Below are 17,138 nucleotides of genomic sequence, written 5' to 3' on the forward strand. Positions count from 1 at the left end.
TTGAAGAACATGATGAAAGCAATCTAGCATATTAGAAGGCTGTGACAACATATTAGCACATTATCTTGTATATTGGCTTACAGCCCTTGACAAAACCATTGTTAAAAATGGCCTACCATAGTATAAAACTTGTAAATTAAATGATAGAACTGACATGGCATTGAAATGCTTAGTCCGTGTATTTTTTTTATTCCTTTATATACTTCTTTCTAGTGTGACACTTCATTTTTTTGTTGAGTGGCAGAGCACTGCAGACAGAGCAAAGAGATCTTCTCATATACAGTAAGTTTATTAAGGATGCCTTTGCCGGACTTGCTAAACTGTATTACACAAACCATAAAACAAACCAAGCATTTTTATGTAACTTATGGTATTACCCATATGCATTTTGTAAAATACTGCTTCAACTGGAATACCACATAAAATCCAGAAGGTTAGCTATACAAACAGTAACTGATTTACTGAAAAGGGATACCATCCAGACAGACCATAAAAAAGGCATTTCTCTTCTCCAAAACTACTCCAACATGCATCCCTATTACCAAAATATTACTAGTATAAAGGGAGAACGGTGTTAAAAATCGGAAAGAAAAAAAGAAACCTGTTTCTTTTGATGAAAAAATAAATAAAAGGTTTAAAATTCTAAAATATGGGGCAGACAGATATCCAGATGAAAATGTTCCACATGCACAAACAGAAGTGCAGTATCCAAGACAAAACTCAGCAAACGTTTGTATAATGTGAGCACATGATGTAGTAATTAGACATCGCGGCCACTAATAATTATTTTATTTTTTATTTGGTAATAATCCACAAAAAATACATAATCCTATATAACCTCATTAAAGGGGTATTTATAAAATAAAATAGCTTATTCACTATTTAAATGATAATGGTTGGACTGTCCGCAATCTTTAGAAACTGGCCACTGATTCTTTGTCATGAATATAGAGACGAGTCGGCATCCCCACCACAACTCTATTAAAGGAGTAGTCCAGTCCTGGAAAACTTATCCCCTATCCTAAGGAAAGGGGATAAGTTTCAGACAGCGGTGGGTCCGACTGCTGGGACCCCACGCGATCTCTCATACGGGGCCACGGCTCTCCGGCCCGATAGCGTGTCAACCACCGCACGAAGTGGCGGCCAACACGTCCCCTCAATACAGTGCTATGGCAGAGCCGAAGATTGCCAAAGGCAGTGCTCAGGCTTTGCCATAGAGTTGTATTGAGGGGGCGTGTCAGCCACCACTTTGTGCAGTCGTCAACACGCACCCTTCCCGCAGGCTGTACGGGAGATTGCGGGGGGTCCTGCGGTCGGACCCCCCGCTATCTGAAACTTATCCCCTATCCTTAGGATAGGAGATACGTTTTTCAGTACTGGACTACTCCTTTAATCGGTTATAGAGCTGCTGAAGATAACAGAGTACAATGTTGCGCCCTTTTTGGCAGCTCCCACAGAAAATGAATGGAGTGGTGGAATGCAATCATAACAAAGACTCCCACCCCGTTATGGAGATTGGCGGGGTGCCAGTGAACAAATTGTCTTACAATGTATAATGAATTTGCACAGTACTTTCAATGCATTTTTGTGACGTGGTATGTACGTCACATGGGTGTTGGCAAAAATTTACAACTTTTAAATTCACTGTTACATATACCACACCTCTTCTATAGAGAATCCATGTCACATTGACAGGAAAAGTGGGAAAGTAACAAACACAGAAATGTCACACAGTTAGCAAAATGACTGTTAAGCAAAAAACTTTTTCATGGCAGAAAACTGGCATTCAAGCCTTGATACATTGCTCCATAATAATGAGTCACTTTGAAGAAACAATCCTTCCTAAACCAATCCTGAGATAAATGCATTTTAAAGGGGTTATCCTGAACAGAAAAACTGAGCTGATTTCTTCCAAAAACAGTTCCACACCTGTCCTCAGGTTGTGTGCATTATTAGCATGACTCCATATACTACAATGGAACTAAACTGCAGTGGAATATGAAAAACAAAAAGGACAATGCGCCTGTATCTGTACCGTTACTCCCGACCAACAGAGGGATAAGGTATTCACAATCAGAGTGTGCTCACCTGGTGATGTTATGCTTAGAGCATAACATCTACAGCTGCTTCGGGAGCCCAACTGATGTGGGTCGGAGATCACGGTGTGCTGCCTGGATCCTCCCATCTCGTGGGACGGTCTATGTAGAATTTCCAGTGATGATGAAGATGTGATCCTGTAGCGAAGATGCGATCCTGTAGGGAAGATGCAATCCTGTTGCGAAGGGACACGCTCCCCTCTTCCTCAGGTCCAATCCTGGATTGGACCTGAGGAAGAGGGGAGTGTGTTCCTTCGCAACACGTAGTCCCTTTATGTTTGTATAAATAAATTATGCCTTCACTTATCATCGGCTTCTGACATCCTTCTTTGCCGCACGGGTGAGCGCCGCTACAGGATCGCATCTTCATCATCACTGGAAATAGAACTAAACTGCCACACACAAACTGAGGAAAGGTGTGCTGCCTGCCCGTTCTGATGATTTAAGACCCTTTCACACTGGCCAATAATTGAACGAATGTTCATAAAACACTACATCCACCCACTGCACTGTTTAAAAGGCCATGTGATTGGCTGACAAGCAAGTTTGTCCACTAAAAGCTTTTTTATGTTGTAGAAAAAATTATGGATTGTTGGCAGTACGTCTACCTATGTAAACAGGGGATGTGCTACTGACAATAATGGAAGTGAACTTTCATGCGGTTGTTAATGCCTCAACAATAGCCCGGTGTGATTGCTACTTTTTACAAGTGACGATAAACTTGCTTTATTATCAACCAGTGCTCACAGGCAATAATCAGCCTGTGTAAAAGGTCCCTTAGTCCTGTTGCTGTACAGTACTTTGGAACTAAAGTTTTTTTTAATTTTTTTATCTCAGAGTACAGTGCATTACAGAAAATATGCAGTACTGCGAGGAAAGTAGGGGTGTGAATCGGCAAGAATTTGGCGATACGATTCGAATTGCAATACCAGTGTGGCGAATCGATATATCGCAATACCGTCTAGGTGACGATACATCACGATATATCCCGATACATCGCCCACCTAGGAGCATTCATAGATCCCAATAGATGCCGCTGTCAGCTTTGACAGCAGCGATCTAGTAGTCCAACGCGCACTTTTCTCATTTTATCCCGTCCGGGCTGCAAAATAAAAGAAAAAGCACTTTCTCTTACCTGCCAACGAGCCCCCGGAGCTCCGGTACAGGTGTTCGGTCCACGGGCTGTATTCTTCTTACTTCCTGTTAGCACGGCACGTCACACGGAGCTTCAGACTATCACTGGCCGGTGATAGTCAGGTAAGAGAAAGTGCGTTTTCTTTTATTTTGCAGCACGGACGGGATAAAACGAGAAAAGTGTGCGCCGGACTACTCCTTTAATAGCCAGCCACGGCGATCACCACATACTGGCTATTAGCGGAGGCCCCCAGCTACTGAGAAGAGCCGGGGGCTGCAGAGTATGGGGCGGGCACGAGTCCGGAGCCCGCTCCATACACAATGCAGAGCACCGCATGCTGGATACTAGTGGCGGTGATGCATCAGCAGCCCCCGGCTACTGAAATCAGCCGGGGGTCGCAGAGTACGGAGCGGGCACGAGTCGGAGCCCGCTCCATACACCCAGAGCGCTGCCGCGTCAGATTCGGCCTGCCCGGCTCCACAAATGTGGAACTTGTATCTCCTGATGCCCGGGACATGCTGTTCCGGGCATCAGGAGATAAAAATTCCACATCCCTAAAAGAATCGATTCAAAAATATTTTGAATCGATTCAGTATCGGCATATGAAAAAATCGCGATAATCGCGCAAATCGATTTTTTCTTACATCCCTAGAGGAAAGTGTCTGTTGATGACCGGTTCTAATAGCAACTAGTAAAGAACCAGAAACCAGAAGAATGGTAGACAACATAGCATAACATACACTATAACTCAGGACTAGCACAACAATATGTAAAGTAAATTATTTACCAAGCATTAAATATATATACTGTAAAATATTTCAGGCACATGAATCCCTACTTTAATAAGGACTGGAACTGTAGTCTTCATCAGTGAGAGAGAGAAAAAGAAAGATTTTGGCTTAAAATGTACATACAGGTAGATACTTTCTTATTATACTAAAGAGAGACCAATGGGAGAAGTATGGGGCAGCTCTTTAAATATAGCAATTGGTTCCGTTTTTCAATACTACCGTAGACCCCCACCAATTCTATCTTGACAACAATAGTACAGTGGTCCCTCAAGTTACAATATTAATTGGTTCCAGGACGACCATTGCATGTTGAAACCATTGTATGTTGAGACCAGCACTCTATGGAAACCTGGTAATTGGTTCTAAAGGCACCAAAATGTCATCCAAAAATAGGAAAAAGTGAGGATTAAAGAAAAATAAGTAGATAACTAATATAGATAAAGCAAATCCTTACATATAAAAGTAAGAAAGATCTGCTGGAAGCTGCAATCACTGTCTATGTCAGTGTTTCCCAAGCAGGGAGCCTCCAGCTGTTGCAAAACTACAACTCCCAGCATGCCCGGACAGCCAAAGTGCTGGGAGATGTCGCTTTGCAACCGCTGGGGGCACCCTGCTTGGGAAACACTGGTCTATGTAGAAGACAGGAGCCTCTTCAGGGTCCTGTACAGTACAGGAAATGTTCTAAAAAAAAGTAACATGGAGCTGCCCTTACCAGGTGTCCAAAGGAGCAGGTAAAACTGGTACAGGTAAAGTGTACAGAACATGTAATAACTCCCTGTACTGTAGGGGGCGCTACCAGACATCAGTCAGTGCATGCACTTCAGTAATACAGGTGTTTTACCAGTAAATTGCCCATTCTGATTGGTCGGTTCTTCCAGCCATTGACAAATTTCACAGATCTGGACTGTCTGTACATTGTATGTTGAGTCTGGTTTCAACTTACAATGGTCCAGAAAAGACCATTGTATGTTGAAACTATTGTATGTTGAGGCCATTGTAAGTTGAGGGATCACTGTATTGCTGGGTGTCTTTTAAACTCAATGATATGTCAGAAGACAGAATTCTGCTCAGAAAATTTTAATTAACTTTATTAAGTTATTAACATTCTCAAAAAGTGTTTCAGCCTAACTGACAGACTCCATGTCATAGTTGGATCCAGATTTTATGTTAGAAATAAAGTTTATTTCTCATTTTAATTCCCAATGCCAGCTGCTTTACTAATATGTCCTTCCCTATATCCCTAGCATTGAATTGCTATGGCTCATTGATAGTTCTACCAGGTCTCATTCACCAAAAGGCCACGGTGAGTTTTGTTGTGACAACTGAGCGCTTAATTGTGTTGTTCTGTGAACCATGAATATTCATTGCAGCTGAGCAACAATTAAACGCTCTGTCACCACACATGTAAAGCAGAGGAGAGGGCATGTCCGACCTGCAATCTGTCAGCCTGGCTACCACAAGCAAAATGACAGAAAGCCTTAGTGATGAGGAGTTAAGACATATGAAACACAATGTTTATCCAGTAGGAGGGTTACTGTAGGCACTGAGCAATTAAGTGCTTCTCAGCCTGCAGGAACGGGCAGGAGGTGTTCTGCTTCTAATGCCAGCTTGCAAGTCCGCTACCTCGCAGCAACAAATAATTCAGGAGACCCAATACCAAAGCAATTTCAGTGTTTAAACTCTGCACATAAGGTCCAGCATGTCAAAGGGAATATCAGTGCGCAATGGCTGAATGATTTACACAGTACCTCAAGATGTTTAAAATGATGACGTGAAAATGTTTTCTGTTTACCATAATCTATCAGAGAATTATTAAAAGGTGAGACAACATCCTTAATAGGTTTGGAGATGGCAAATATAGATTCTTTCTAATGGCCCAGGAAAAGGTTAAGTTTCTAACTGAGGGACCCTCCTACTTCTGAGGTCCCCATAAGGTGTTGGGTTCACCCCCACTGTCTGAGGATATATTTATATATAATGTTTCCATTGTGCTTTTGTCCTTTAGAGCCATCAGCTTTTACTGTCTCAAATGCACCACATAACATTATGGTGACTGAAGAAAACCATATAAGAATGAAAGGAATGATGGGACCCTACAGCCTTAAAGGGGTACTTTGGTGGAAAACAAATGTTTTCCAATCAACTGGTGCCAGAAAGTTATTAAGATCTGTAAATTATTTCTATTTAGAAATCTTCAGCCTTCCAGTACTTAATAGCTGTTGTATGCACCACAGGAAGTTGTGTAGTTCTTTCCAGTCTGACCATAGACTGCTCTGTGCTGACTCCTCTGTCTGTGTCAGGAACTGTCCAGAGAAGGAGAAAATACCCATAGCAAACCTCTCCTGTTCTAAACCGTTCCTGACACGGACAGAGGTGTCAGCAGAGATCACTGTGGACAGACTGGAAAGAACTTCACAGCTTTCTCTGTAGTATACAGCAGTTGATAAGTACTGGAAGGCTTACAATTTTGTAATAGAAGTAATTTACAAATCTAGAATAAACAAAGAGCACGTACGTGCACTCACAGCTAGGCAGAGACAGTCGGGTCTGGAAGTCCGGTAACGGGGTGCCGGATCACAGCATAGACGCTGGTGTATGGCGCTCGGAGGCTACGCCGGCAGACCCGACTGTCTCTGCCTAGCGGTGAGTGCACGTAAATGCTCTTTGTTTATTCTAGATTTGATGCTTTATGCCAGTGTATGTGCACCCCCCAGGAGACATTGATGCAGGTTGCCGAGGATCGTCATTGCAGGTCGTAGGAGGTGATATTGCTTCTTGAGTGTTCTCCCCGTTTTCTTGCTTCATTTTGTTAATTTACAAATCTGTTTTGTAATTTACAAATCTGTTTAACCTTTTTGGTACCAGTTAAAAAAAAATTTTCTTTCATCGGTGTACTCCTTTAAGTGGTGATGGTGGAAAAGTAAAAGTAAATCATGTTACATTTTAGATTGGTTAGTCAATAGAAAAAAAAGAAGAAGAAAAAACATCCTCTGACAAGGAAGATAACCTTTGTGTCTGTCAGAATGTCCATAGACTGCAGGCAGCACTCTCCAAAAGCTATATAGGATCTGTCAACAATAACAGGTGTCTATGGCCTACTTTGCATACTCATGTGGCCATCAACAAATGTACTTAGATCTGTCTTTATTATAAACCACAATTGAAAGCTACTAGAAAGAATAATTTTGCTATTTGTGCTTTTAGTATATTTAAATATTATCAGTCATCGTGTTGATAAAAAGCTTTCATTCTGACAGCAGTTAAATGTCTGCACCCAGAAGAAAGCAGGTTCTTCTATTAATTTAAAAAGAAAGATTTCAACCAAAGACAAGTAGAAAGGCTCTTGTATTTCATTACACGAACACAATGATGAATTTAAAGAGAATGAAGAGTATCAGACATCTGTTTCCTAGGTGTTCCTGCTGTTTTGATTCATAACTTTTCTAAGGCACAGCATATTTTTATACCCGTTCTTTTCCAAATATGGAAGCACAGAAAGCAGAAGCTCTAATTCTGCTGCAATAAATAACAGAGAAAGCTTGATTTGTGCTGCGGTGAGTACATTAAAGCCAATTATCTTCAGAAAGAAATTGACTAAGGAGCCTGCATATAATAAAAATGACAACCTGGGCTTGTCTGAAAAACATCCTGCAATTTGTATTCGATGTGCATTACATAAGGAAAAAAAGTAATCACTTTAATTAAGAACATTGGAACACAGTTCTAAGCAAATTAGGGTTTAATTAAAAAAGGAAAACATTTACTGAAACAGTTACTGCCACACTTATTGAGAAAACTGGGTAACGCATTAACCTGGCCCAAATTAAAAGGACTCTTCTGCCGTGGAGGCTGCGGTAACATTACTGACCAAGTTTCCCAATTAAATCATGGCGGAAGATAATTTTTCCAACTTAGCAAAGTGTTACACAAAGCCATTTTACTCTAATAACACAACACAATTGCTGCTAAGAGCAATTTAGTCCAGTGGATCGAAATGACTGAAAAATGCAGCTCTATTGAAATCAATGGAATCTGACAACTAGCTGGCACAAGGAGCATAATATATGTTCATTTGGAATAAGAAACTTTCTCTCTATTTTCTTTTATGCTAGATTTCAAGAACTCAATAGACAGGTTTTTATCTCCCACTGTCTTCAAAAACCTGTGGTAAAAAAAACACATGCTGAAAAAAAGTGACTTTTTAGAGCATTTCACGTAAAAGCTTAAATCAAAATCAATGGGAGCTTGAAAAACATGTGAAAAACCACATCAAAATCTGCACCATCATTCACTCTGATTTAGAAGCATTTTTTTGTGAACATACCCAAGTAGCCATTAAAATAATTTAATCTGGGTATAAAATATTCAATAGATACAATTAATAAAAGAGAAATATAAGATGCTAGGTGTGCTCAATCTGATTGGTCGTCCGAGAATCCAGTAAGTGCAGACCCCTATAAGCTACACCGGGTTTATACAAGCATAAAACTGCATGCACAAAAAGAAAAATTTTAAGAAAATGTACTGGTTCTCAAGGACTAATTTGGTAATATGTGTGAAGTAGATAATATAAGTGTATATATGTGAGTAAAAGACTACAGGGATATAGCCTACAAAATGCCCAAAATTAAATAAATAGAAGAAAATTACAGTTTTAAAATAGCTAGTTTAATGAGTAAATGGTTTCATAAAACATCAAAGTGGATGCTGGCAATCCACTCTGATAAATGAAACATACAATCAAATACATAGAATAAGACAATAAAATAGGTAAACTAGTAAACACTGTCCACCGATAGCTTCCAATTTGTGTTAAAAATAATCACAGCTGTAAAAGAAACTATGGTCCATGAAAAGATAGAAAAAGGTGGTAGATTATGTAAAGTGAATGAAGAGCTGGAGCACCGTAAGAATTGGCCCACTCTTGCCGTGCTGTTGTTCTGCGTGCTGGATATGCGCTAATGTGCTGGATGTCCAATCCGTGTACTCAATAGATCCATAAGCATGTAAATGTTTAAACAGTTGCTGTGACGTTGGTGGTGGGTGAGACACTGTAGCACGACTCGGCGGTCGGCAGAAATGAAACCAAATTCACTCCCCCACCCTTGGTTCCAGGCACAGGACGTCTTCAAACTCCAGACCTCAGCAGATCGTGCCGATGCTCTAGCTTCAAACAGGGAAGTCTGCTGTTATACAGACAAGCCCTGTTAGCGAGTGATGTCTTGGCGTGCAGGATACTTGGCTGGGTCGGTCCTCGTGGAGACGTGCACACATCAATGATGCGCTGGGTATGCTGTGAGTCTTTGGCAGGTTGTTTACAATATCTGACTGGAAGTGTGGCGTGGATTCAGTTCAGCATTAAACACGTTTCAAGCCTCCTGCGCTCTTCCTCAGTGATGTGACACATCACTGAGGAAGAGCCCAGGAGGCTCGAAACACATCTGGAGTTTGAAGACGTCCTGTGCCTGGAACCAAGGGTGGGTGAGTGAATTTGGTTTCATTTCTGCCGACCGCCGAGTCGGGCTACAGTGTCTCACCAACCACCAACGTCACAGCAATTGTTTAAACATTTACATGCTTATGGATCTAACAACAGCTGGTGGGTAGAGCCAAACCTCTATAGAGTTAACCATACACTGCACACACAGAAGGAGATCCAGCACATTTATGTCTCTGTGCACAGACTAAACATCAGCATTGAAGGCATTATAAAGAGCAGTCTAAACTGTGTACAGTAACCCCCTCGACATGCGCTGGCCCCGACATATGATCAAATCGACATACGATGGCCTCTCATGTTGATAAGCAATCTCCAGGTAGCAGAGCGGGATCAATGGAAGCACTGAGACCAGATAAGAAGTTAAAAGGATTTATTTCCCACAATGCAACGCGTTTCACGGTCACCCGCTTCCTCAGGCATCATGCCTGAGGAAGCGGGTGACCGTGAAACGCGTTGCATTATGGGAAATAAATCCTTTTAACTTCTTATCTGGTCTCAGCGCTTCCATTGATCCCGCTCTGCTACCTGGAGATTGCTTGTTTTTATCGTGATTCTATTTCAGCGGGACGAAGCTGCAGAGACCCTTTGATGATACACCCTGTTCCATTGTTGTACTTGGTTGGAGTACAACTTCATGTGGTAAGCGCAATTCACACTTAGCGTTACCAACTCACCTTTGGTGTTACACTACGGAGCGCATCCGTTTGTGCTTTTTTTATCGCATGTTGATGTCAGCATCGACATACGATGCTTTTATATGTCGCGGCCATCGCATTAACTGCTATCCGACAGCGCTAAATTCTTAAGCTGCTCTCTGATAGCAGTTTAAGCATCCCCGACAGGTTCCCTTACCTATCCCCGCTGCTCCGGGTCCACTTTGCGATCCTCTGGCGTCTTCTGCATCTTCTCCGGGGTCCGTGCCTCGCTTTCCGGCATCGTTATTACGTCGTGCGCACGCCGTCCCGGCGCACCAACGTAATAACGTCACCGGACACCGGAGAAGTTTCGGAAGACGCCGGAGGATCCCGAAGAAGACGCCGGAGCAGCGGGACAGCATCGGGAGCTGTGAGGACGCGGTCTGGAGCGGCGGGGACAGGTGAGCATTAAATGCACTTTTTACATTGCACAAATCCCTCAACATACGATGGATTCGACAAACGATGGGTCGTTTGGAACTAATTACCATCGTATGTTGAGGGACCACTGTATTCAGTCTTGCAAGTGAGATTTCTTACTCTCGTAGCGTATGTGTCTCCTAGGCACTCTCACTCCTCACCCTGCATAGATTTGTATTGGATTTAATTTGATCTATGTTTACATCCTAGTGTACTAGCATGTAAACAAAGGATGGAGCTGACTTCTCAAACAGTAAGAGAGACCAATGGGGTGGGGGTGGGAGGTGATGCTTGATAACAAAAGGAAGAAGAAGCATTTTTATCGAATAAGATCTATTACAAAGTTTCTTCTATTTGCTTGTACTGATATATGCAAAGTTTGTTAAAATAACAGTGTCTATATAAAAAATCTAAAGGGATTGTGCAAAGATTAAAAGTAATCACCTATTCATGACTGCTGGGACCCCCACTGATCATGAAAAGTAAATGGAGTGGAGGCCAAGCATGTGGGCAAAGATCTCCACTTTTCTAATCCATGGGCATTCCAGCAGTCAGACCCTCACCAATCAGATAGTTATCCCCTATTTAGTATAAAGGAGATATATGTTAAAGGGGTTATCCTAAGATTAAAAGATAAGAGACATAAAGACTTTAAATGTTAATATGTTAGAGATTTTAAAAGAAATATTACCTGGATAACGTTTTGAATCTTTACCCACACATCGGCCATATCATACAGTTTAATGTCCCCATCTTGACTTGTGGGAGAAGCCACAGTGTCCTGCAGGTATCCCAGAACTACAGAATGAGCAGAGGCTACTGCATTAAACTTATCAAACAGAAGCTCCAGAAGCTCCAGAAGAAGCCTAATGGGAAAAAAGAATACAAGTTAACAGAAAGCACTGCAGAACCTTATCAACCATCTCTATACTGTGAACAAACTTAGACAAACACTGCCAGACACTACCAGTAAGTGTTTCCCTGCAAAATCTATAGCCATTTCATACTCCCCATTCTGCACCAACATTTTGTGTGTTCTTGGTTACGTAGATCTTCAAACTTTATTTTTATTTATTTATTTATTTATTTTTTTTGCGAGACACTGCTGCTAGATTGAGATGCCAGAGGAATGTGAACAGACTAAAGTGACAATCAACAGACTGTTCTAAAGTACTGTGCAGATCATAATGTGGATGAGAAAATGAACAATGGGATGGAACAAATGCAGGCACATGTGAGGAAGTGGACTGCATTTTCAACCTTAGAGAGACACAGGGAGCACGTATGTCAAGTATTTACACAAGTGCAAGTATTTTTATTAACTTTTTTTTTATGGATTGCTGACAACCCCTTTAATACACATGGGTTAGGATGTAGAGTCCAACAAGGTCCTACAAATGTGATGGTCAGCTGTCCATGTACTTTTGGTCATGTTTGCAGAATATTAACAAGCAATGTCCTGCATCTAACAAATATATATATGAGAAGACTTCAATCCGTTGAATGGCTCGAACGGAGGAAAAAGTACGGGTTTGATGGGCGTACAGTATAGTTTAATATAGCTTTATTGATGTACAGATGACGCCTTTCGAGAACATCTGCTGTCTTTATCAAGTCATATTTATCAAGTCAGATATGACTTGATAAAGAGAGCAGGAGCTCTCGAAACAAGTCATCTGTAAATCAATAAAGTTACCTTTATTACTTTATGACGGTGTCCGGGGTTTAACCTATACCGTAGCATTGTGAGCCCATCGAACCCGTTCTTTTTCCTCTGTTCGAGCCATTCAATGGATTGAAATCTTCTCTACCACCTCTGTGTTCAGACTGCCACGCATCTCCTACATATTCATGCGCAAAAAGGTATTGTGCTCTAAACCCAACACGTCTAGTTACGTGGGCACTTAGCTAAGTATAAGAATAATACTTCTATGTTGCCCAGGGTAAAAGCACAAGGCAGCACCACTATTGTCTGTTTTTTCTTATCTACCTACAATATATATATATATATATATATAAATATATATATATGTGTGTGTGTGTGTGTGTGTGTCTGTCAAACATGCCAGGCATCAAAAAAGAATTGATCTAAGGCAGTACTCCATAGACTTCAAAGTTATTTTAATTTTACAAAGGCATGTTTCAGCTATGTGAGCCTCTCTCAAGCTGTTGAAAAAAGGACATGACTAAGAGGAGTTTTAAGACGCATCAATTAATTAATAATGTCGGCCATTATTTTGTAGCAACATAGTACAAAAAATGTCAGCCAAGAAGTAATGTTAGACACAACTGTCAATGTAAAGTGTGAGCTAGCTTGAAAGAATCCACCCAGTTTATAGCTGTCTGGTCATCTGGTCAAGTTTCAATTTGTTGAAAGTAAATGTGTCGCTTAGATTTTTTTTTTTTTTGTTACTGATCAGAACTTCCTCAAAAATACTACTACGATTTGCAGCAATGCAAAACAGTCAATAGCAATAAGAATCAAAGAAATAGGCAAACAGTAATACGATGTTAAACAAACAAGTGACTGGTAACAAACAGCTACATTGCATTGTGACTCAAAGGATGGTCTTCACAGTTGAATATTGAGTCTGTAAATGACAGCTTCCCTTAGGCTTCTTATTCTGTTTTAGTTTGTTGAAATGTATGACCTCATTGGAATTGACTGTTCAACCCAGTCACCAGAAGCATAACATGTTCTTTACCAAATAAAAGGTCACAAAAAGGGAAAAAGGTCACAAACTGAGCGCACTCTTTGATATTCTTTAAGATGAAATGCAATAATAAATACATTTTTTATAAAATGAATCCTCTAAAATATTATTATTGCTTTAGGGAGATCGCGGAGATCCCAGCGGTCAGACCCCCCAGTGATCAGACACTTACAAGGGGATACGTTTATGTCACTGCCGTTGTCCTTTAAGCACGTACTCTCCCAGGTCTGTGCCATGTCACTGACACGGTCCTGTACACTTATATTGGGAATATGTGAGAATAACAAAAGGTGCAGTGGAGGAAGCTTAGCAGCGTTGTAATGGTCACATGCTCCTCCACATTGCACCATGGGTGGTATATCTGTCTTAACAGGGAATGAAGGAGGAAGCGCTTCCTCAATGTTCATAACAACATCAGTAAGTGACTTACTAGCATTTACACATCTTTTAATAAAACACATCTTTTAACAAAATAAAAATTCTACTCTCATTTAAGAGAAGTTTTTAAATGAGTTTTTAATCTTTATCAATGTGACCAACATCAGATCAGTAAATACAGTAGCTGGCATCTCAGCACAGTCCTGAGAAAACCATTTTATTTTTTTTAATTGAGGTGGATGACTATTCAATAACAGAAAAACTGTTGTTTAATTCGGTAATTTATACTGTGCATCATAACTTCTGAATTATGAAATATGGTCCACAAAAATTATAAAAATTATGACCTTATGAAATGCCGAAAAAGTTTAATAATACATGAGCCGACTATTTCTCAGATATATTAAGTTCTTTGTTTAAGAACGCTAGAGATGATGCTAGGAAGGTAGTTTTGCAATATAATAAAATAATACGGAGGGATTCTAAAAATATGCAAACTTACTGGTTATAATTAATAAACATAAACAAGTAAATAATAAACACAATTATATATATATTTGCAGAGATCATTTGCATATAATAGGTATATCACTCTTTAAGAGAACCCCATGATAAGAATGGACCACATCTAGTTTATAGATATATGAAATGAAATTGATAAGTTAACACTCCGCCCACTTCTAACTTACACAAACTACATGACTCTGGGTAAGAATTTTTAAAGACACAGTACAAGATATATGATCTGCTGTATTCTAAATTTAGACGGAAAACTTAACTACATTTCCATGTGTAATATGTGAAAAATATTGTTTATAACAATAAGCTGACAAAGAATGAAGGTAAAGTAAAATCTATAAGCAAAAAATCAGTGTTTGTGTAGATGTGCATCACAGTTTCCTTAGCAGTATGAGTCAGACCCCCCCCCCCCCCATCTTTAGACTAGATAATAATGAATCTATTTGTCAAACTAAATGCTATTATTTCATCCCAATTATAAATTTGTCTCATATGGACATATCAGATGAGTCCTGGCTTCATGACTTTCCCACTGAATTTTTATTATTTCGTCCCTCAGGTAGCTTTCTATGGGTTAAAGGAAAACTGTCAGCTTGTTCACCCACACTAAGCCTTATACATTGGCTTATAGTGTGGGTGAACAGGAGTCCAATGAGGGGTCACTTACTTAAATATGTAAAGTAGGTCCTTCCTGAGATATGTCCCCCAGAAGATCCACTGCTGAATTCAGTTTATCACGCAGTGGGAGTGAGGCTTCACAGGGGGTGGGGCTTCATCTGCTCAATTTACATATTATTGTCTTTGGCTCCACATCCTAGTGAAATGAAGTCACTAAGCCCCACCCCTGTGAAGCCCCGCCCCACTGCGTGATTCACTGATTTTAGAAGAGGATCTTCTGGGGGACATATCTCAGGACCTACTGGACATATTTAAGTAAGAGTGCGTTCACACTGCCGTTTATGATGTCCGTGTTTTCTTCCGTTTCTTTCACGGAAGAAAAAGTACTGCATGTGCCGTTTTTTTCTTCCATGAAAAAAACGGAAATGAGTGCAAACGAGTGCACACGTATGTAAACGGATTGTAAAAAAAATCCCATTGACATGAATGGGATTTTTTTTTAAACAGTTTTTAATCTGTTTACAATCTGCAAAAACTGAGCTAAAACAGGGATAAAAAACAGGGGCAAACGGCCGTGTGAAGTGACCCATCACCCACACTATAAGCCAATGTATAAGGTTTAGTGTGGGTTAACAGGGTGACAGTTTTCCTTTAAAGTATTTCTGGAGAGTATATTAACCCTGCTTATAATGAACTACATCTAAGATCTGTTCTAAGATCTGTCTGAAGTTTTTCTCAAGATCTGGAATTCCTTGTGTATCTCTACACATCGTTTTTACCAGAAATGTTATCATGCAATACACATCCCTTCAGTTAGAACTCTCTATTGGATGTATACTGGGTGTGCAGAGATGCAAATAAGCTACTTAGTAACATACATTAGTAAGGAAGTGATCTGTATTATTAGCATATTTGGGGCTAATAATTGTAGAGATGTGTCACAAATGATTGGATGAAGACATTCTAATTGATTGCAGCTACGTTTAGAGATAAATGGACTGTAGTACTTTGTGCACACAACTCTCATAAACCTTTACCCAAAGGGTATTGATTGTTACTGAATCAACCAGGTGCAATAGTTCAGTCGATTGTCAAATTAGCCTTAAGCTCCTTTTTCCATAACAATACATCACAATACCTTGTTCCATACAGCTTACCGTGGCTGATTTTCCTGAGTTACAGTCTCTCCTCGCTGATAGCCATTGTCTGCCACCTGAGTGGTAGAACGTTTTACAATCTGTTTTAGCTCAAGTTCTAGGCGCTCCTTTATGGCTTTCACAGTCTCTGGGATCTTCTTCAGCTTTGCAAGGCCTTTAATAAGAACTCCCATAAATACTATGCTGTTCTCCTCAGGGTCAGAATCAGGATCTTCTTTGATGTCTTGAAGGTTAAGGTCCTTTACTGTAAGAATAATCATCAGTAAGCATAAAAGGAGAAATATAAAACTGACAAAGTAACTGTACATTGTGTATTTCCCAAAGCAGGATATGATATAGTGCATTTAGGGCTATAGCCAAAATGTTCCCCAGCAGAGAGCCAATAGCGGGTTATTGCTATAAAAGTACTAGTATACGTTCGTCACCTGCAGCCCCATAGGCTGGCAGAAATTGGCCTGTCTATGAAAAACTTCAAGTTGAAGTTGAACAAACCTAAAAAAAATGTATCACACATACATGCTGCCAGATAAGAAGACAAATACTGGATGGTGGAACTGTGGCAGCTCACATTCGTTTTATTAGGAAAACATTTTAGGTCAAGACTATAATTCTAAAAGGAATACAGGCATTATTCTACTGAAATACACTAAAGTCTGGGAGTCCAGTTTACTTATGAGAAACAACAGAGCTTTGCCTACCCACCATATGCACTTGACAGCATATTTTTGGAATAAGTGTGGATTTTTTGGGAATTAGTGTGTAAATCAGTATTTTCCAGGCAGTGTGCTTCCAGCTGTTGCAAAAACTATAACACCCAGCATGGCCGGACAGCCAAAGGCTGTTCAGGTATGCTGGGAGTGGTGGTTTTGCAACTGCTGGAAGTACACTGGTTGGAAAACACTGCTGTAAATACTTGTGTTTGGTTTAATGATCAAGATTTATAAATAGGCTGAAACTTCCAGTTCAGTTCCTTGTGCTGATCTCAGGTAATTCATCACAACTGGTATTTCATACAATGTTATTTCATTAAAGTATGATGGAGTCAGGCATATTATAAGGTGCAAGTATCATGATACAATTGCACATCTTTTGGTTCTCTGAGTGCCAGAAAAGCA

At 40.2% G+C, this 17,138-nt stretch overlaps 1 protein-coding gene across 1 annotated transcript in view; it reads right to left on the reverse strand.

Moving 5' to 3' along the window:
* EXOC4 (exocyst complex component 4) overlaps window positions 1–17,138 on the reverse strand; it is a 471,200-nt gene that overhangs the window by 379,858 nt on the left and 74,204 nt on the right. The window contains 2 exon segments of the mRNA XM_056573178.1: window positions 11,329–11,503; window positions 16,024–16,267. Coding sequence (XP_056429153.1) covers window positions 11,329–11,503; window positions 16,024–16,267 — 419 coding nt within the window.

The sequence above is a fragment of the Hyla sarda genome, chromosome 4 (genome assembly GCF_029499605.1).
Source record: "Hyla sarda isolate aHylSar1 chromosome 4, aHylSar1.hap1, whole genome shotgun sequence".
NCBI lineage: Eukaryota > Metazoa > Chordata > Amphibia > Anura > Hylidae > Hyla > Hyla sarda.